The sequence below is a fragment of the Gobius niger genome (assembly GCF_951799975.1).
Source record: "Gobius niger genome assembly, chromosome: 17".
NCBI classification, from domain to species: Eukaryota; Metazoa; Chordata; class Actinopteri; order Gobiiformes; family Gobiidae; genus Gobius; species Gobius niger.
Genome location: NC_136868.1, coordinates 469,322 through 491,286, shown reverse-complemented (window position 1 = coordinate 491,286; position 21,965 = coordinate 469,322). Strand labels below are relative to the sequence as shown.

Sequence of the window (21,965 nt, the reverse complement as noted above, 5' to 3'; positions counted from 1 at the left end):
GGCGGGGGGACGGCGGGGGGACGGCAGGGGGACGGCAGGGGGACAGCAGGGGGGACAGCGGGGGGACGGCGGGGGGACGGCAGGGGGACGGCGGGGGGACAGCGGGGGGACAGCGGGGGGACGGCGGGGGGACGGCGGGGGGACGGCAGGGGGACGACAGGGGGACGGCGGGGGGACGGCAGGGGGACGGCAGGGGGACAGCGGGGGGACGGCGGGGGGACAGCAGGGGGACGGCAGGGGGACATGTGTCTGAGGCCTCGCTGTGGAGACGGAGCCAGACGCAGACAAACCAGGCTCTGCACACAGTAAAGCTGGATTCATGTGGGAAATGAAAGTGCTCCAAATGGGGCTGAACGAGGCGGGAGAAAAGATATAACTCCAGTGTTGTGACTGCGAGTACATTTGCAATACATTTTGTGCAGTGACAATTAGGGATGGGCACCGTTAAACGGTTCCTACTTGGAACCGACCGAAAAGCTCCGGTCGGGGGCGGTATCGAAAAATTTTAATTCTTTCGGTGCCAACTTTCGGTTCTTTTTCTCTCCAGACGTCAATATATGACCCACAGTGAGTCTCTAAAAAGCTACATGAACGTGTGCGCAGATACTGACCCGCTTCAGCGCAAATGGAGCGAAGCAAAGATATATTTTATAGATGTAACTTATAGCGAAGCAAAGCTATGACTTGCTAAACTTCTGTAATAGAGATGACAGAGCCGCGGTCTGCGTCAAGACTGAGCCAGGACGTGGACGACACCGGGTAAAACCCAGAGCTAAACAAAACCAGTTATAAACCAGGACTAAACCAGGACTGAATAAGAAACTTGAGCTTTAGTCAAATTGAAAAGCAAAAAAGAGCAGTGACAATAAGAAAGACGTGTTTACCTTTAGTGACAGACCCGGAGGCGGAGCTTACGTGCTCTTGTTTACAACTGCGGCTGCAGCGACAGGAATATCAAAGATGGTTTGTTGAAAGCGAGCGCTCACTCTGTGTTAGACATTGTTGGTCCAGTTGTGGTAAATTGTCAGTGGTAGAGTGAGGCTCACACCACATAAGGATCTTTGACGTGTGAAGTTGCTTTCGCTTCGTCGAACAGCGCAGTGAGTTTAGAAAAGTTTAGCTGAAAGAAAACCATGTCCTGATGTGGATCTGTCCTGTCTCTGCAGCTTAAGGTAATAACGTCCTTTCTTTCTCTTTATTACTGCTTAAGTGGAAATTGTGCTCAAAACACGAAGTCACAGGCGACGCTGCTGCTCCTGTGTAGCTTCTGCTGTGCCGTTTTAGGATTTTTTCCTGAACTATACTTTTAATACACGTTATTTTTCTTCAATTAAAATAACATTGGTATCGAAAAAAGTACCGTTAAGGCACCGGAACCGAAAAGCAGGTATCGTTAAAGTACTTGGTATCGAAAAAAAACGAACGGTACCCATCCCTAGTGACAATTCAGTTTAGGAACTTTGGGAACCTCACGATTCGATATGACACGCTACATGGTTCACGATCACGATAACCAATCAGAGGTGGGCAGAGTCGCCTGAATCAAGTGTCACGTTACTTTGAGCGTTATATGATTCATGTTTCAGTTGTGACACAAAGTGATGCGAAACAAAACATGTAATAATGTGAAATTCCTGATATTTCCAAAGAAAATACCATAAAACTGTATTAAAATATACATTTCTGAAGAAACAAGGGGACGAAACACAAACTACATACAGTATATTCTCGGTCGACTTGATGCTTTTCTGTTGGACACTGTTAGATTTGAACATTGTCAGAGTCGAGGCCTGTCTCACAACCTCGTGAAGACTGTTCCAGATTTTAGCTTTAGCCTCACCGTGTTTAGTCCTGACTCTGGGAACCACCAGGAGGCCCCTCCCTGAAGTTCTCAGGGCCCGAGATGGTTCAAACAAGCAGAGCTGTTTTAAAGTCTATTCTCTGAGTGACAGGAAGCCAGAGCAGAGACCGGAGCACTGGACTAATATGGTCGTATTTCCTGGTTCTTGTGAGGACTGGAGCAGCAGCGTTCTGGATGTTCTGCAGCTCTGACAGTGAGGCCGTTACAGTATCTAACCTGCTGGAGACAAACACATGGATAAGTCTCTCTGAGTCTGGTTTTGATACTGTTCCTCTGATCTTAATGTTGTTCTTCAGTAAAAAGCTGCTGATGTTATTGCTTTGATGAGGCTGTTTAAGTTCAGGTCTGAGTCCAGGATCACGCCTAGATTTCAAACTGATTTTTTTGGTTTTAGAGAGAGAACAATGACTAGACAGTGTCTCGGACTGATTTAATGTTATCCTCATTTCTTCCAACAAAGACGGGCATTTTAAGTGACCTCTTGAGCGAGTCGAGTATTTGTGTGACGGGTTTTGTCTTGACTGTGATCTGCCTCACATCGCACATCCCTAACCCAGTTCACATTTTAACCACAGCCACTCGACCTAAACAGTTTTGCAATGTGCTGCATGATTAGGACTATTCTCCCTTTAAACAAGAGTAAAGTATTAGAGCCCGAAGCCGCTGCTCAGAACACAAACTCCAGCCGCATGTGAACTCATCTATATTCCAGCTCTTCTGGCCCGACTCCCGTTCAGAGAAACCAGTGGCTTCAAAGGAATAAATCATTTCACAGTCTGGTGGTCAGACGCCGACGCCGCGGCCCTTTAGCACCAAATGGAGGAGACTCACTTTGGGCCAGTGTGCTCTGTACGGCAGGAGCAGGGCCCATATACGGCAGGAGCAGGGCCCATATACGGCAGGAGCAGGGCCCATATACGGCAGGAGCAGGGCCCATATACGGCAGGAGCAGGGCCCATATACGGCAGGAGCAGGGCCCATATACGGCAGGAGCAGGGCCCATATACGGCAGGAGCAGGGCCCATATACGGCAGGAGCAGGGCCCATATACGGCAGGAGCAGGGCCCATATACGGCAGGAGCAGGGCCCATATACGGCAGGAGCAGGGCCCATATACGGCAGGAGCAGGGCCCATATACGGCAGGAGCAGGGCCCATATACGGCAGGAGCAGGGCCCATATACGGCAGGAGCAGAGCCCATATACGGCAGGAGCAGGGCCCATATACGGCAGGAGCAGGGCCCATATACGGCAGGAGCAGGGCCCATATACGGCAGGAGCAGGGCCCATATACGGCAGGAGCAGGGCCCATATACGGCAGGAGCAGGGCCCATATACGGCAGGAGCAGGGCCCATATACGGCAGGAGCAGAGCCCATATACGGCAGGAGCAGAGCCCGGGGGGGTCATACACGCGGGGTAATGCTCGGTTAAAAGCTTTTGTGCAGCCGTTACGTCAGAAATGTGGTCGTGAGGGATGAAGAGAATATACCAGACAAATGATTAAATGTGTTTGTGGATTCTTAACATATGGAGAACACAATTTTCCAGCTACAACACGGACAAAGTCACTCCATGTGTTTGTCTCCAGCAGGTTAGAGCCAGGGTTTACACAGGGAGCAGGAAGGATTTTAATCTGTAAAAGCCTTAATTCTCAGGATTTGAGGAATAAGAGGACATTTTGTTTCCAGATGCAAAGTGGGGAAGCTTTTGATGGTGCAGAATTTCAGCGAAAATTGCAGCTTAATGTGTTTTAGATCAGAATTTCAGTATTCAGGGAGAACAGTTTGAGTTGAAGTCATTAGTTTCCAAGAAGTTTAGATTTAAAGCCAGTTTGAATCCAGTTTAAGGCTTTTTAATGGCATTTAACCCCTTAAAAGGTATAAGCCACCGTTTTTACTGAGATATGTGCACATCACAGAGAAGCTCTCCTGGACCATGTACACGAAATCACTGGTCAAGAAAAGTCATCAGCATCTTCTCTTTCTCCCCAAATTGAGAAGAGCCAGAGTCCCAGCAACTTCTACAGAGGGACTATAGAGAGCATCTTGACCATCACTGTGTGGTTCTTCTACACTGCGTTCCAAATTATTATGCAAATGACATTTTTCTAAGATTTTCTAAATTGTCAACTCAAATGAGAGTCAGCATAATTTTCAAGTCTTTAACTGGTCGAGGATCATTTAAATGTGGTGGAAAAAATCTCCCAGTGATAACAGTATTTTTTTTTTTAAATAAACATAGTAAAAACCTCAAAATCCACTGTTCCAAATTATTATGCAACTCATTGTTTCAATACATTTTAAAGCTCGTAATTAACTGAAAATGGCCATTTGTTGTATTTGTAGCATTAGGAGGTCATATTTACTGAAATCAGAAGATATTTCAATCAAAAAAATAGTAACAGGTCAAGTTATATTTCACCATAGGAGCCCTTGTGTGAAGCAGCTTAAAAATTCTTAAATCCATTAAACTTGTGAGTTTTTGGACAGTTTCTGCTTGGATTTCTTTGCAGGATGTTAGAATAACCTCCCAGAGCTGCTGTTTGGATGAAAACTGCCTCCCACTCTCAGAGAAGTGTTTTTCTTGTTGAGGCTCCAAAGGTTCTCAACAGGGCTGAGGTCAGGGGAGGAGGGGGTCCACATCATGAGTTTCTCTCCTTTTCTGCCCATAGCAGCCAGTGATGCAGAGGTTTTCTTTACAGCAGCACATGGGGCGTTGTCATGATGAAGAGGATCTTGTTCAGGAAAACACGGCTCTTCATTTTGTAGCATAGAAGACAGTGGTCAGTCAGAAACTCCACATATTTTTCAAAGGTCATTTTCACACCTTCAGGGATCCTAAAGGGGCCGACCAGCTCTCTCACCATGACTCCGCCCCCTCCTTACTGACGTCACAGCCTTGTTGGGACATTGTGGTCATTCACCTCCGTCCACTCCTCCATCCATCTGACCATCCAGGGTCACACGGCCTCATCAGTGAACAAGACTGTTTGAAAATGAGTCTCATGTATTTCTGAGCCACTGCAGCCGTTTCTGCTTCAGCTTCAATGAACAGTTTAGGGGAGGCCGGATAGAAGGTTTATGCACAACTGCAGCCTCTGGAGGGTCCGACACCTTCATGTTCAGAGACTCCAGAGGCACCAGCAGCTTCAAACACCTGTCTGCTGCTTTGTAGCTGCTGTTCTCTTAATCTGATGTGTTTGTCTGGCAGAAACCGTCCTTATTGTGCCTTTATCTGCACAAACCCGAGTGTGTCTGAATCATCCACAAATCTCTTATCAGTTCGATGAAGCACTTGAAATACTTTTGCCTCTCAAGTCTTCAAACACCCCAGACATGATCAGGTGATGCTCCTCCACAGCTCCACCTGACTCTTTATACTTCATGACATTCAAAGAAAAAATAATGAAGTATAATGAGCATATATGGCATTAAAATACTGCAGGACATTGACACTGAAGGAACCACACAATAATAACATGTTCATACTTGGTGATGATCAAATAAAGCAAGTTCAAAGCTTTTACACGTCACTTCCCAGATCTCTACAGCTCCCGACTTCAGAGGGGAAAGCGTTCTCTGTCAAAGGGAGGAGACGCTGAAACTTCCAACGTCCTTCATTTAAAGCGTGTCTATGAGGAGTTTACACAGAGGCAATAAAATGTTCTTTATGTGCTCCGCTCTCCTCCAGAAATGTTCCATAAATTAGGCCGCTCTGATCACCACTTCCTCTCACAGGTTCATCCCAGGACTGACCCGCTCTTCCCTGGTGCTGCTTTCATTTCCTGCCTCTATAATCTACAGAGGAACAACAACACGGTGAGCTATAGGAAAACTGCCCCTCAACATGCACTGGACGTGATTTACATTCTGTATTCTGGTATTTTCAAAGGGTGTAGGTGTGGAAGAGGTTGAACTTTTTCATAGAAACAGTGGGTTTGATCATGAATACGTTTCATTTGCGCCATTATGAGTCTCCAATCTGGATTTGCTGGATTTCATTGTGTCACAGGCATTTTCGTAATTTAAATGTTGGCATAACTTTGGCTATAAATTGTGGCTTTCATGTTACTTTAAAGCAGAACTATGTAACTTATGCCCCTAGAGGCCATAAGCGCAACTGCAGGTGTCGTAGCAAGTTGCATTTCTTTATTTGTTAATTGTCCGTGAGAGTAAATCCTACACTGACAGAAAAGACAAAGGGACAGAGGGATATTGTGCATCCATTTACACAATGGAGACATTTTTTTTCACTCAAACTTGGCTGTAAACACTGTTTAAGCGGCGCTAGCCCGCAGTTAGCTTTGCCCATTAGCCTGTTAGCTTCTTCTTCGAGATGCCATTAGTGTGTATTGGTGGTGAATCTCTGGGTAAGTTGAAAGACTTACCCAGAGAGGCTCCGACCCGGAGGCAGGAAAGTTGTACGCATGGTTTTCTGGCCAGAGACACCAGGGGGCGATGAAAAAAACCCAATCATCCCATTAACACTTGTAGCTGTTACCCCCCAGAGGGACCGGAAAGGATTTATTACTGTAAACAAGTTACTTTGTTCTTCTTTAATGATCATAGGCAATTTCTCCATTGAATTCATGTATCTATATATTTATTCTTTCCTGTCATGTCTATAAATGTCATTACAAAAACATGAAGTAAAAGGAACAGAGCACGGCTGGATGATTGAGGAAAAACAAACATGATTGATTTTTTTGCCCTTATATTGATTGAACTTTTGAATGGAGGTTACTCTTAACCTCCAAACACACGCTGGTCAGGCTGGCCCACAGTGGCGGCGGGTAGAGATCAGATATTTACTCGAGTAACATTACTTTGAAATGATTTCACTCAGGTACAAGTGTAAAGTAGAGACCAAAACAATTACTCAAGTTTAAGTAAAAAAGACCTTGGAGAAAATGTTACTCGAGTACTGAGAGTAACGGTTTGAGTGACAAAGTCTGACTTATTCTCAATGACGCCATAAAAAAAAAAAAAAACGTATGTGGAAATTATGATATTTACAAATAAAATACCCAGAGACAGGCAGAAAATACTGGAAAATGAATCAAACGATCTATACTGACAATTGTTTGTCTTCAAGAACAGATGCTTCATTATAATTGTACTAATGTAGAAGCAAAAAGTGCCGTATAATAAAACTCCTCTAAGAAGTACAAGTACAATTCTGCAAAAAAGTTACTCAAGTACAAACTTTACACGGTTCTAACGCCCGACACAGTGTTGTTCCTCCTGCATTATAACGTTGTTTAATCCGCTTATACCAGGGTCCCACAAACCTAACATTTATAATAAATGTGTTTTTCATTGACTAAAGTCACTAAATCTGCCAGACTACGGGACTATTTTGTGTGGGTTATTAGCCGGTCACTGAAGGCTGGTCTCAGAGCGAGTCATTCTCCGCAGCTATTACGAGGATCTCAGTCAGGCTCAACGACACAACATCAGCACAGAATCACAACACAACAGGACTAACCCGGAAACACTTTTCCCTGGAAGGAAACACCGATATGCGGCACGAGCTCAACTGTTTATGGAAACAGCTGCGGTGGAGTCGCTCACACCTGGGCCCAACTCAAACTTTTATGTTTGACTTTACTAATCCAGACAAAGATGCTTCAATGCAGGATCATTTTATGCACAGCAGAGTGATATCCCAGTGATTTAACTACCGGACTACGTGTGCGGTTACACCAAAATAATGCACCAGCCAATCAGAATCCAGTATTCACACAGACCACCTGACACCTGTTTAGTTTTAGTTTATGCTTCATGAGGCTAACCATCAGTGTGCTACGTTAGCAAACCGTACGCCTATTCAGCCTGCTGTTTTTTTCTTCATTAGGCAAAGTTTGGCAAGTGCGTCCTACACACCGGAGCGACTTATAATCCGGAAAACACACTGCACAAGTTTGACCAGTTTCACATTAACATTTGAATCCTGCTAAACCTCAGAAAACAGCTTTTCCCCCAAGTACCACCAGGGACAGCACAAAGGTTCAAAAGGTCCAGTAAATGAAAGGGTTCACTGCTTTAAAAACAAAGAGAAATAATCATTTGGAACTAGCTTTTTTGTGAGTTTGAAACCCAGACCTCAGCCTTGTTATTTAAGTTCCACCAGTGGAGAAAGAGCCGTACCTTTGAGGCCCTCCTGCGCTCGGGACACTCTGGATGCTGACACACCACCCAGTCCTCCTCCTGGACAGGCTTCTCATCTGGAAGGGGGAAAACAAAGAGAGACATTTTCAACATTAAAGCGTCCGACCCGTCCATTAGTTCACCTTTGTTTACACGAGACCAAAGCGAAACAAGAGGGAGAGTGACTCGTATGCCCCCCGCGCTGTAACCCAGACTCGTAAACTGAACAGAGCTTTGGGAGGTTTGTTGAAGGAAAGGTAAACATCGTAGTTACTCAGGAGGGAGTAAAATGACTGAAGACGGGGATGAGAAGTCGATAGACTCTTTCTGCAGTTTGATGATGATAAAATCTTTGGGGAAATTCACGACACTGGAAAAAAGAATAATCATCTTAATCACCTAAACCCCGCCCTAAGGGAGCACATTTCCTCCAGTTCAGCTTTACCCAAATGTAAAAGCTTCTTACTGCCTACAGGCCATTTGGAAGATCTACAAAGACCTACAAACCCGATCACAGCGTTTATGCCACGTTTCACACATTTTTAATTACGCTTCTGTTGCTTTTTCATCCTTTTCTTAGTCACTTTTTGTTGTGTTTTTGTTCCTTTTTTATTGTCATATATTGTTCCGGCACCTTTTTGTCACTTTTTTGGCCTGTTTTCTTTGCTTCGTTTGTCAGGTTTTTGTTTACAGCCTATAGGCCGGTCACTGCATCGACTTGAATGAACCGAATATTACTCAGATCCAAGTCTGAAAGCGTACTGACAGGAGAGCTTACAGAGATACGCCGATGTGATACTTCATTTGAAAGCCAAGAGGCCCAATACACACTAATGGAATCATGAAGAAGAAGCTAACAGGCTAACGGGAAAAGCTAACTGTGGGCTAGCGCCACTTAAACAGTGTTTCACACAACCACCCAGTCACTATTTACGTACGTGTTATTCGAGTCCCACTGACTCTGTTCCTAGAGAGTCCCGGCCTCAGAGGCGACCCTCATGCTTTCAGTGAAACCGGAACACCTGGAGGAAACCTACACCGGCACAGGGTGAACACGCAAACTCCACACAGGAGGAAACAGAGCAGCCGACGCTGAGGTCAGTGGGCACATGTTTCTACCAGCTAACCACTGCTGCGTCAGGCGGCACATTACGAATACTGGAGATAGGGCTGTGCAATTAATCGAAATTTCGATTACGATTTCGATTACAACAGTAAACGATTACAAAATTAGCATAATCGCAAAAAAACGATTTTATTTTATTTTTTCCAAAAAAAAAATATTATTTTTTTCAATTTTTATTTTTTTCTTTCAAATTTTTAATTTTTGGATTTTTGTCACTTTTTTGATGGATTTTTGTTACTTTTTTGATGGATTTTTGTTACTTTTTTGCTGGATTTTTGTCTTTTTTTGATGGATTTTTTTTAAAGGCAACAAATAATCGTTTGAATAATCGTGATTTCAATTATGACAAAAAAAATCGTGATTATTATTTTTTCAATAATCGAGCAGCCCTAACTGGAGATCTCGGAAACTTCAGATGTTTAGGATATGATGATGCACGTTTAGCTCGGACAGAGGAGGCATTAAACTTTGTGCCAGTTTTGTGTCAGGTGGGCCGTCCCAATATCTCCAAGTCTGTCAGATAAATCACACTGCCCTCTAGAGGTGGGCAATATACAGTCTACATCGAAATGGCTGTTTGGAAGATATGCAAAATTACAATATTGAGTTTATCTCCAGAAGTGTGGGGAAGAAGTTGAAAAATAAAAATGGGGGAAAAGTGAAACAATAGTTAAAAAAAGAAAAAAAAGAAGAAGAAAGAAACAAAAGGGAAATAATGGTGAAAAAATGTAAAAAATATTGAGAAAAAAATGGGACAATATAATATCTTTTATTTCTTTTAAAGTGGAAACTTTTGGTTAAAGAAAATTGGGGGGAAATGAGGAGAAAAAAAGCGAAATAATAGGGAAACATTTGGAAAATATGGAATAAAAAGGGAGTGAAACGGCTGCGCCTTCGCTCTGCCTGATCCCGTCAGACCTCGGAGGCTCAGCAGGGAGGGGCCTGGGCGGTGCTGAGATGGGAGGAGCCTGAGTGAATGTAGTGAGCGAGTGAGTGGTTGGTGGTGGTCGGAAGGGCTGACTGCACAGATTAGTTGTCTACCCCAGGGCAGCTGTGGCTACAACAGCAGCTTAACACCACCGAGTATGGAGTGAATAATGACGACAGTGTAGAGCTTTGAGACACTTGGTAATACAGGGCAATACAAGTGTAAGGTATCATCATCATCATCATCTTCAACATCACATGCGGAAAGTGTTGTTTTTTTTACAAATCGATGTAAATTGTTTGCTTTTCTGATGGTTTGTCATTGAGAAAGTCCCTAAAACATGAAGGTTTTCAGTTCACCCATCCTTCCCCTACTGCCTCCAACTCGGCTTTAAACTGTTGGCTGTTTGGCATCATGTACAACCTACTGAAAACATGGAGGAAGCGGCTCTTTGCTGCTCTTTGTTCTGGGTTCATAATAACAAATCATCAGCGTCATATAAACCCCTGAAATCTCCTGGAGAACTTCCCCAGCAGTGGATAAAAGTCCATGTTTACATCTGTGTCCTCTCACATGTACACACACGATAAAGACATCATAACACAGCCTTTAATGAGCACAACAGGAGAAGGAAAGCCTCGGAGACGACGGGGGGCCAGTTCCAGACGGAGGAGGGCTGTTCTCAGATAACCACCGTCCACTCCAAGATGGCTCCTCTGGGTCCATTAAAGTGTCTCGTTCTGGACCTTCGGGAGACGTGAGTGGAGCCAGTTTAAACAGAGATTCATCACAGCGAGAGAAGAACAAGAAAACGTCTAATGAACCGAAATCGTAATAATGAAATTTACTTTAAAGACAGTAGTTGTTTAAAAGATAAAGAAAAGTGGAAGAAAAGGGATGGATGGATGTACCGTATGTCAGAAAAAACAAAGAATGACACTTCCATAAAGAGTGAAACTTGTTCTTACGGCCCCCCAGGTTCAGTCGTACCAAGAGCGTTTCCTACAAACGTTTAGCTCAATCGTCTCACGAGTGCTGATGCTCCTGGATGTGAACTTTGTTGCTGAATATGTTTCTTTTCACCAGAGGCAGAGCGTTCTGGCGTGTGGAAGGCAGTCACCTTGAGTCACGCACTTGGCTGATGCTGTGCAGGTCATGGGTGCTCGTGAGGAGGTGGGAAAAACACCACCGAGCCCCGCGGCCTCTGGAAGAACGGGTCGACCCGTCTGGAACAAAAACCCGGCTAGGGCCCGCGTGTCTGCGTTCATCCACTCTGTAATGAACACGCCTGGAAACTTAACCATCATCAAGCAAAGCGGAAACGGCGGAAACACAGATTCTATTGTAGATTTTCCAGCATTCTTTCCTTTAATGTGAACAAATGGACGTTGTTGGACTTTCTGGAGCTGAACTGTGTCCTGATGATGATGGTCCGGTGATAAAGCAGAGGAACAAGTCGTGCTCGGGAGTCGGCCGAGTCTGCGCCGAGCCACGGTTTGGGGAAAATATCTGATTCATCGTCATGACATTTGCGTTTTTAATTCGAGATTCAGTCGACACAACTTCAGGAGCTTTAACGTTTAACAAAGACTGAAACACACGGCCTGGATTCCAGCTCACTTCGACTGTGGGATTGTTTCAAAAAGCTTCTGCATTTGTCAAAAGATCCAGCGTTTCATTCATGTTTCATCCTAAAGATTCTCAATGGGGTTAAAGGAACAGGCCACGTACCAAAGATGTTGTTAGCATTTGGCCTCTCCCAATGTATTCCTATGGCTCCAAACGGGGCACAAACACCAGACAGGTACGGATCAACTCGTCTACGCTCAGGTAAGAACAGATCTCAGTGTGGAATAAAGGTGCCCTGTTCCTTTAAGACCCTGTGGTGGCCAATCCATGCTCCCTGAACCACTCTTTCACAATGAGAGCTCAATGAATCCTGGCATTGTCATCTTGGAACATGCCCGTACCATCAGGGAAGAAGAAATCCACTAATGGAACAACCTGGTCATTCAGGATGTTCAGCTGAACCCAGACCTGACCAACTGCAGCAAACCCAGATCATGACAATCAGAACGACACGTGATACTTAACCCACGAAAAGGCAATCTCAGATCTGCTTTACACTTTGCCTGTTGTTGTTGCTCAATGGAGAGTGTGTGAAGTTTGGAGATGAAAATGTATCTACTTTGTAAAATAATGAAAACAAAAATAACAATAAAAAACATTAGTTAGATGACATTCAGATAACAAAGGCATGTGAGAGTACGTCCTAGCTGACCACATTATGAAAGATGTTTGATTTATAAGATATTAAACTTTATACGGCTCTTCACAACGTAAGTAGAAGCTCCGTTGATTTGAATGGGATTTCCCAACGTTCTACCGGTCATTATTTTCTGATAAAGGACGTCTGAGTTGGTGCTTTCATATCACTCCACACGTACGTAGCAGCGACACTATCTGTCCCGTCACTGAGAGAGAAGTCGGGGAATCGTGAGTCTGACTTTCAACTTACCCAGAGATTCACCACCTCCTCCAACTGCACCTTCAGCTAAGTAGCTAGGCTAGCTGCTAGCCTTGCTGCTTCTAGCCAAGCAAAACGTTGCCGAGCAACGCGCAAACTTTTGGGAACTATTTGTCACGGATGTCATTAAATAAACCTTTGGACCTTCATAAAAGTGTACGAAGTTTATGTTGTGTGTTCAGTTGGAAAATGGCCGAATAATAAGCGGATAATGTTTAGAACGCTGGTCATTATCGGGAAAATAAGCACCTTCAGGGAGAAACAAGTCCCCTCCGCTTCGTGTCGGGGTCCGGTTCGCCCTGTCGGTGCTTATTACCCGATAATGACCAGCGTTCTATACATTATCCCTTACATAATCAAGTCGCACTAAATTGCAAGACAACATCTATACTAGAGCTGAACAATATGGATAAAATTTCATATCTCGATCTGGGTTAGGTGAAAACTAAGCATTTTTCAGAAAAATAAAAACATAACACAAAAGAGTGCAGTTTTATTCATGAAAATCTATGTCGTTTATATCTTGCTTTTTCGATTTGAATGTTTTGAATGGTCATATCTCGATATCAATACGATAACGATATATCTTTCAGCCCTAAGACCTACACCACAAAGAGGACGACTTCTCCAGTAACTGTGGAAAAGCTCCTGTTGGTGCACTGGGGTGACAGTAAATATATCTCCAGGCAAAGATAATAATGTTCTTCAATCTGAAAGGACAAAGCCACCAAGCCTCGACTCGACTGAACGTCTGTGCATCACTCTCTACAAACTGAGCTTCTGACTCACCAATGTAAGAAGAACATACACTTCAGACTCAGTACTATGAACAAAAGGTGAATACGGCAGAAAAGTTGAGATTTAGTTGTAGAGTAGAGAAGAAGATAAGATTTTGTTGACAGAAAAAAGAAAACCCCTTTGCTTTTCCCTCGCCTGCTGCTCTCCGGGTGAAGGACAGCTCTATCTTTAGACCGAGAGGCCACGGTTAGTTTAGCTCTTGGCCTTTCAGACATTTTTATGAGGAATTTAAAGAATGCCCCAGTCTGTTACGTCAGCTCTCACGGCGGCGCAGGAGGGAATGAGCCCAGGACTATGTTTGATGAAGCTGCAAATCCACTTTTCATTTCTATGGGAGGTTTAATACAACACACACACGCACTGGCAATAAAGAGGTCAGAGAGGTCCAGAAGTCTGTGTGTGACCCGCTGTCTGGACCAGGACGTGAGCTGTACTTACCAGCCACGGTGTCCCAGGATCAATCTGATTCTCTCCTGGTCTCTAGCCTCTTATGTACAACTGTCCTCTCCAATGAAGCCCAGGGACCAAAACATCTCAAAATAAGACAGAATACAGATCTAAATGGGCTTTAAAGCAGTGTTAATGTCGTCGACTGAAATATTTAGTCTTAATTTTAGTCAAAGTGATATTTTTCCGACTAAAATTGGACTAAAACTAAATTAAAAGTTTTTCATGAGACTAAAACTGTGACTAAAATCATCTACTACTGCTGCTGCTGCTGCTGCTGCTGCTACTACTACTACTACCACTACCACTACCACTACTACGGCTGCTCGATTATTGAAAAAATAATAATCACGATTATTTTTGTCATAGTTGAAATCACGATTATTCAAACGATTATTTGTTGCCTTTAAAAAAATCCATCAAAAAAAATGACAAAAATCCCAAAATTAAAAAAATTAGGGGGAAAAAAGTGACAAAAAAAATTGCATTTTTTTTTGTTGAAAAAATAAATTAAAAATAAATTATAATTGATTTTTTGAGATTATGCTAATTTTGTAATCGTTTATTGTTGTAATCGAAATCGTAATCAAATTTCGATTAATTGCACAGCCCTAACTACTACTACTACTACTACTACTACTACTACTACTACTACTACTACTACTACTACTACTACTACTACTACTACTACTACTACTACTACTACTACTACTACTACTACTACTACTACTACTACTACTACTACTACCTCATATCATGTCAATTCCCTGCTATAGGAGCCGCTCTGAGCTTTATCATGTGGAGCAGCTCCATGAAGCAGAGGAACAAGATTAACCCCTTAACTCCCACCTAAACCGAGCACTTTTTCTCCAGCTTTACCCCAATCTAAAAGCTTCTGGAAAAACAGGTGTGAAAATAGCGACAAAACTGAGACGAAAACAAGGATGAAAATGTGAAAAAAGTGAGAAAAAACTGACGAAAAAGTGACAAAAAATGGACAAAAATTTGACAAAAAAGTGAGGAAAATTTGATGAAAAAATGCTAATAATTTGACGAAAAAGTGACAAAAAAGTCCCGAAAGTTTGACAAAAATGAGTCGACTGCCCAACAAAAAAAGTGATGAAAAAAAATCTGATATGAGGAAAAAGATCAATTTAGTTTTGTAGGTCTTAGCTTTCAAATGAGGCGTTGCACTGGCCTACAGGGTTTGGGTAAAGCTGAACTGGAGAAAATGCTCTCAGTTCAGGCGGGAGTTAAGAGGTTAAATATGATTATAATGAATGTTATCAATGCAAAGTCGACTAAATACGTCTTGAATTTAGTCGACTAAAACTAGACTAAAATTGAAAAATTACGTTACATTTTATTCAAAAGACTAAGATTAAAACTAAATTAAAATATGTCAACATTAACACTGGTTTCATGATAACTTGCTACTTGCCTAAAGGTGCAGTAATCAGAGCATTTTCTTGTAGTACAGTATTTTTATAAACAAATAGAGTCTTTGGATCCAGGCTTTTAAGTAGTTTTTGAAACGTGTAAAGTGGATTCCATGTGTTTTTACTGAACCTTCTGGGGCCGCCCGTAGCCACTAGGGCCGGGGGGGCAATTCATTTTCATGAGAATCCTGAATGAGTCGGAGCCGCACCAACAATAACTCACACTTACATCGGGATATAAGTTTAATACATGGGGAGCGTTTAAACAAAAGCTCCAAAATAAAAACATGTTTTGATGTTTCTCCATAAATGAATAATAATGAGACGGGACTGTAGCCTCATAAAAACGGCTTACACTTTACCAGCCTATGATGTCAGTGCCCTCTGCTGGACACCTGTGGAAGTCATTCCTTTTACTCTGATTTAATCTGCCCCCTAGTGGCTGGAGTAAGCACTCTGGTATTATCATAACTCTGCACAGGAACGGGCTCGAGACTTATGACTTCATGCTCTACAGGCTGGACTGAATCCTCTCGCGGGCCGGATTTTGCACTGGGGGCGGTATCAGTGTCAGCCCCCGCCATGAGGATCAAAGACAAGAGCTGGACCTCAGGAGGAGCTGTTTGGTTGTGCTAAAATAATCACTGAAGATTCAAAAATCGCTCAAAGCTGCGCGAGTGAGTTAAAACACAGCACCAGGATTGAATGTATGTGTAAAAAACCCTTAACCTGCTTTAAATCCAGTTTGTGTCTAGTTTCAAGCAGTGAAAACATAACTTTGACTAAACTAAGACATAACATTTCCTGCTCTAAACCATATGCAGGTCACAAAGTCCAAAACCGTGACTCGACCTGGACAAAAACTGCTCATGAGCCCAGTCTGAAACCGGATTACGCCATGCTGGACCTCACAGAAGCAGCATGACCCCGGCCCTCACCTCTCACACCTCCCTGGGTCTGATGGGAGGCGGTTAAGGCCTCTGCAGGGCGGCGGGGGCACAGGGCGCTCAGGGCACAGGGCACAGGGCGCTCAGGGCGCTCAGGGGGCTCGGGGCGCTCAGGGCGCTCGGGGCGCAGGATGGCACTGACACCTGGCACAGATGTCGCTCTGTCAGCAAAACCAAGACAGAGCGGAAAAACACAGCAGAGCTTCAGTCTGTGCTCGGGCTGCTCTTGTGGAGGATTTTTAGCAGTTGACGAGACAACTATTGCTTATTTGATTCAAATACACAATTTATTATTTTCATCAAGTCTCAGCCAATATCACACACTGTATATTGATTAAAAATTTGCTGTGGAACTATTTCATTGCTGGATTATTCATACAATTGATCCTATTAGTGTTTTTTTCCTACTCTGGTCTAACACGGCGGCCGCAGCAGCAGCAGTATCTGTACTGAGGTTTGCACAAACACGGAGTTAGGATCACATGCTTTAGTCAAATCAGGGTTTCTACAGAGGGCAGCAAGTCAAAGTTTATGATTTTTAATGCAATTTTAAAGCAGTACTAAGTAACTCTTGCCCCTAGAGGCCATAAGTGGAACTGGAGGCCATAAGTGTCTGTGAGGGTAAATAAGACGCTGAAGGTATTTTTTTTGACTAAAACTTGGCTGTAAATACTGTTTAAGTGGCGCTAGCCCGCAGTTAGCTTTGCCCGTTAGCCTGTTAGCTTCTTCGTTGTGATTCTATTAGTGTGTATGGTGCCTCCTTCCCGGTGGCTGCGAAGTTGCAATTGTGGGTTTCTGGCCAGAGACACCAGGGGGAGATGAAAGACCCTGCAATCATCCCATAAACACTTGGATTGCCCTCACAGGGACAACGGGACTTGGTACTGCTTTAATGCTATATTTTTGATGCCACAAATGCAACATTTTTGGCATATTTAATTTTGTAAGTGTTTAATCGAGCAATGGAATGAGGGGACGGTCTGTTTTTTACTTTAAACTGCAGTTGAATTATTTTGTTATTGACCTTTATTTAACCAGGAATGTCCCACTGAGATTAAGAAACTCTTCTGCAGCAGAGTCCTGTCCCAGAGGGGAACCTATTGTACATGTTTTAGTGGTAGGGGAAACAGGAGCAAATGCCCCGTCCAGGTGGGAATCCAACCTGGGACCTTCTTACTGTGAAGCACGAGCGCTAACCACTACTACTGCGCCCCCGAATGAGTTTGAGACACAGTTTTTGTATTTCTGACGAATGTTCGCAGAGTAAATAGTTGGGTGATGTCATACAGTGGGTTCTGTCTCAAAGTAAAACATATATTCTCTAGGAAATTCAGATTTAGTAAATGGTCTCAGCTTATCTCACCCATTCACTCTATCACGCAGACACTGGGGGCAAGGTGGGTGAGTGTCTTGCCCAAAGACACAATGACAGTGTGCACCTGCAGGAGCCAGGAGTAGCTCGACATCCACACAGTAAAGTGAAGATATTACTGCACGGATGTCGAACTACGCCTGGTATTATTACGCCTTACAGTATAGTCCCCCCTTTTATCCGCTTAGAAAATCCACATTGTTTAAATTTCTTCACTTCACGTAACCATATTTAAACAGGGACAACGTGGAAGAGCTTGGTAGCTTCTATCTCCACCTCGTTTGGAGCTGGAGGAGCTGGAGGAGAGGCTAAATGCTAACGCCGTCTGTGACTGAGGGCACGCGTGAAGACCAGACAGGTACACATGAACTCGTCTAAGCTCAGGTAAGAACATATCTCAGTCTGTAAAACCAGTGGCGTATTACTTTAAATATAGCAGATTTTGAATGATCAGGGCGAGGACTTTCCTTTGTGATACGTCGTATGAAGAGACAACAGAAATCATGTGAGGAACACTGGCTCCATCAGGACAGAGCACATTGTGAACAGCAGGATTCCCTTTGAGGAACAGCGGTTTGCAGAGTTAAACATAGAGCCGTCGCGGTCGAGGAGCCGCAGATGGAGGGGGGGTCAAACATGTGCGATTTAAACCACGACGGGGCTAAAACAACACGAGGCGGGAGGCCGGGGGAGGCTGAAGGAGGCTGGGGGAGGCTGGAGGAGGCTGAAGGAGGCTGGGGGAGGCTGGGGCAGGCTGGAGGAGGCTGGGGGAGGCTGGGGCAGGCTGGGGGAGGCTGGAGGAGGCTGGGGGAGGCTGGAGGAGGCTGGGGGAGGCTGAGGGGAGGCCGGGGGAGGCTGGGGCAGGCTGGAGGAGGCTGGGGGAGGCTGGGGCAGGCTGGGGGAGGCTGGAGGAGGCTGGAGGAGGCCGGGGGAGGCTGGGGCAGGCTGGGGGAGGCTGGAGGAGGCTGGGGGAGGCTGAGGGGAGGCTGGAGGAGGCTGGGGGAGGCTGAGGGGAGGCTGGAGGAGGCTGGGGGAGGCCGGGGGAGGCCGGGGGAGGCTGGAGGAGGCTGGGGGAGGCTGAGGGGAGGCTGGGGGAGGCTGGGGGAGGCTGGGAGAGGCCGGGGGAGGCTGGGGGAGGCTGGGAGAGGCCGGGGGAGGCTGGGAGAGGCTGGGAGAGGCTGGGGGAGGCTGGGGGAGGCTGGAGGAGGCTGGGGGAGGCTGAGGGGAGGCTGGAGGAGGCTGGGGGAGGCTGAGGGGAGGCCGGGGGAGGCCGGGGGAGGCCGGGGGAGGCCGGGGGAGGCTGGAGGAGGCTGGGGGAGGCTGAGGGGAGGCTGGAGGAGGCTGGGGGAGGCTGGGAGAGGCCGGGGGAGGCTGGGGGAGGCTGGGGGGAGGCTGGGGGAGGCTGGGGGAGGCTGGGGGGAGGCTGGAGGAGGCTGGGGGAGGCTGGGGGAGGCTGGGGGAGGCTGGGAGAGGCCGGGGGAGGCTGGGGGAGGCTGGGGGAGGCTGGGGGAGGCTGGGGGAGGCTGAGGGGAGGCTGGAGGAGGCTGGGGGAGGCTGGGGGAGGCTGGGGGAGGCTGGGAGAGGCCGGGGGAGGCTGGGGGAGGCTGGGGGGAGGCTGGGGGAGGCTGGGGGAGGCTGGGGGGAGGCTGGAGGAGGCTGGGGGAGGCTGGGGGAGGCTGGAGGAGGCCGGGGGAGGCCGGGGGAGGCCGGAGGAGGCTGAGGGGAGGCCGGGGGAGGCTGGGGCTGTGTCATGTTCCTGCAGCCACTATCCAGCTCCAACATTAAAAGCAGCTGCTCTCCAGACGTGCACCCGGTCACCTGTGGCCCAGTCTGGACCGGCCCTTCAGACGCTGTCATAATCTCACAGGCCTGGTGTTTCAGACGTGCTGCTTTCTCCTCTCAAAGTCCTACAGAAGATCATCTAGTGCTGCCAACACGGGTCAGCCATGGTCTGTCTGTGCAACAGCTTTAACGGCCTGAAACATGGATTGTCGAGCGATGTCTGTGCTCATGTTTCACAGCAACAAATGCTTTTTAGCCTCTTGGACTAGTTTCTCATCCAAGAGACTTTGTTCCACTGGGGGCTGGACATCTTAACCCAGCGCTACATTTTCTTTTGATACTGGTTCTTTAACGACTCTTGGTTCACAACACCAATACTGATACATTTTCCAACACCTACACTCAAATATTTGCCATCTAGAACCAGAAAACAGAACAATAATGTTTTCCATACCACACTGATATCGCTTAAAGGAACAGGCCACCGTTCTTCCACACTGAGACCTGAGCTTAGATGAGTTCTTTAGGACCTGTCTGATCTTCCCCCGTGCCTTCAGCAGTAATTTGGCATCCGCACAGTAAAGTGAAGATTACTGTGCGGATGCCAAACTACTCCTGGTATTATTACGCCTTACAATATAGTCCCCCCTTTTATCCGCTTAGAAAATCCACATTGTTTAATTGTGTGTAATTATACTTTGTAGTGGAACACTTCACGTAACCATATTTAAATAGGGAAAACGTGGAAGAGCTTGGCAGCTTCTATCTTGACCTGTTTTGGAGCTATAGAGGAGAGAGGGAGAGGCTAAATGCTAACGCCGTCTGCGCTGTGTTTACGTGACTGAAGATCAGACAGGTCCTAAAGAACTCGTCACAGCTCAGGTAAGAACATATCTCAGTGTGGAAAAACGGTGGCCTGTTCCTTTAAAGGGACTAGATAGGTACTAGGTTAACATTTTTAAACTCTGTATAGTCCCTTTAACAGCACCCATCCCTATACACTGAGGACTTAGACACGAAACTAGCACCTTGACTTAATCCTTTACTGTAAAGCATGAGACATTAAGGCAGGGGTGTCGTATCAGGGCCCCTGTGCAGGAGGAGGCCCTTAAGAAGTGTGTAGTGATGTCCTGCGTCTCCACCAGGACTTAACTCTGATCTGGGGTTTCTGCAGTTGGTCAGGTCTAGGTTCAGCAACACTATGGACTCAAAGAATGAGATCAGCCGAGTACTCTTCCTGATTGACCAGGTTATTCCATCACTGGGTTTCTTCTTCCCTGACGGGCATGTTCCAGGACGACAAAGCCAGGATTCATCGGACTCACATTGTGGTTCAGGGAACACCACAGGATCCAGAACTTAACCCCATTAAGAATCTGTGGGATGTGCTGGAGAAGATGTTTTGACCTTGCACGGACCAACATGGTTTTGTTCTTAGGTCCCACCAGTGGAAAATGACAAGGCAGCAGCTCATTCAGCAAAAATAAACACAACATCGTGGAAACTCCCAATTTACAAAAGCCTCTTCAATGAGGAGTGAAGCATCTTTAACCCAAAACAATGTCTGAATGACCTCTGAGACACATGTGTGGGTGTGTGGGCTTCATAATCACGGTTTACTCATTAGGCTTAATGAAAAGTCACAAATATAAAGCTGTACTTCTATAGCAGGGCACCGGCAGAAACACATGCTGTAAATCCATAATCGGCTCAAACCTACAGTGCTGGGCCGCGGACGCCAACCTCAACGGACACTTTCCCTAATCACATTTCACATAACGTCCTGTAAAGAGCTTACGGTTTATTGTTGAGGTGGGGGGCAGGTCAGGAGAGAATGTTATGGGAGATTTTGCCTTTAAACTATCAAAATGCAGATGTTTTGACCAGAGAAATGGTTACTATCACTGCAGTTACCGGGCCTCTCACATGTAGGCCTGTCACGACGAAGTTTGATGTATCGAGGCAGGGAAACATCGCGATAAACGATATCATTGACGACTGAAACAAACTAAAGAAAATGAAAACCTTCTTTTCATCCGGATCCATTACTTGCCTTATTTGGAACGACCCCTGACACTGTATCATTGCCCAAGCTTAAAAAAGACCTTGTAGCTTTTCTCACATTATTGTGCGAGACGCAGAATATTACTGTGTTGGAAATCCCCATCCCCTCCTTTGTATGAGACTTGGATCAGAGATGCTCTTCATTTCACTAGACTTGAGAAAATTAAGTTTACCTTACGTGGGTCTACGAGCACATTTGTACAGATATGGCAACCCTTTTTTGATTATATTCAGACTTTGCCTTCACGTAATATTCCTTCCTAAACTGGCTAAAATTATGTTGTTGTTGCTTTTCCCTTTTTTTTTCTGTTACTTATTGCCATTCATATTGTTTTATTTAATGCAGTACTTTTATACTTAATAAAATTGGAGACGTTTTTTTTATTTTTTTCATTCTGTGTGGATGCATCTTTTTGTAATTTTGCCGATTTGCGTTTGATATTTTTTCATTATGTCTTTTCCAGCGAACAAATATTCGATATTAATTTTTCTTTTTTTTGTTTTTGTTATTGTTCGTGGGTCGG

At 45.3% G+C, this 21,965-nt stretch overlaps 1 protein-coding gene across 1 annotated transcript in view; it reads right to left on the bottom strand.

Annotated features, from left to right (window-relative positions):
* The window catches only part of plekhg5b (pleckstrin homology domain containing, family G (with RhoGef domain) member 5b), a gene marked incomplete at its 3' end in the record, with an annotated part of 209,891 nt that overhangs the window by 143,491 nt on the left and 44,435 nt on the right, over positions 1–21,965 (bottom strand). The window contains exon 2 of the mRNA XM_079574864.1: positions 8,012–8,088. Within this exon, the coding sequence (XP_079430990.1) occupies positions 8,012–8,088 (77 nt within the window). The remainder of the gene's footprint in view (positions 1–8,011; positions 8,089–21,965) is intronic.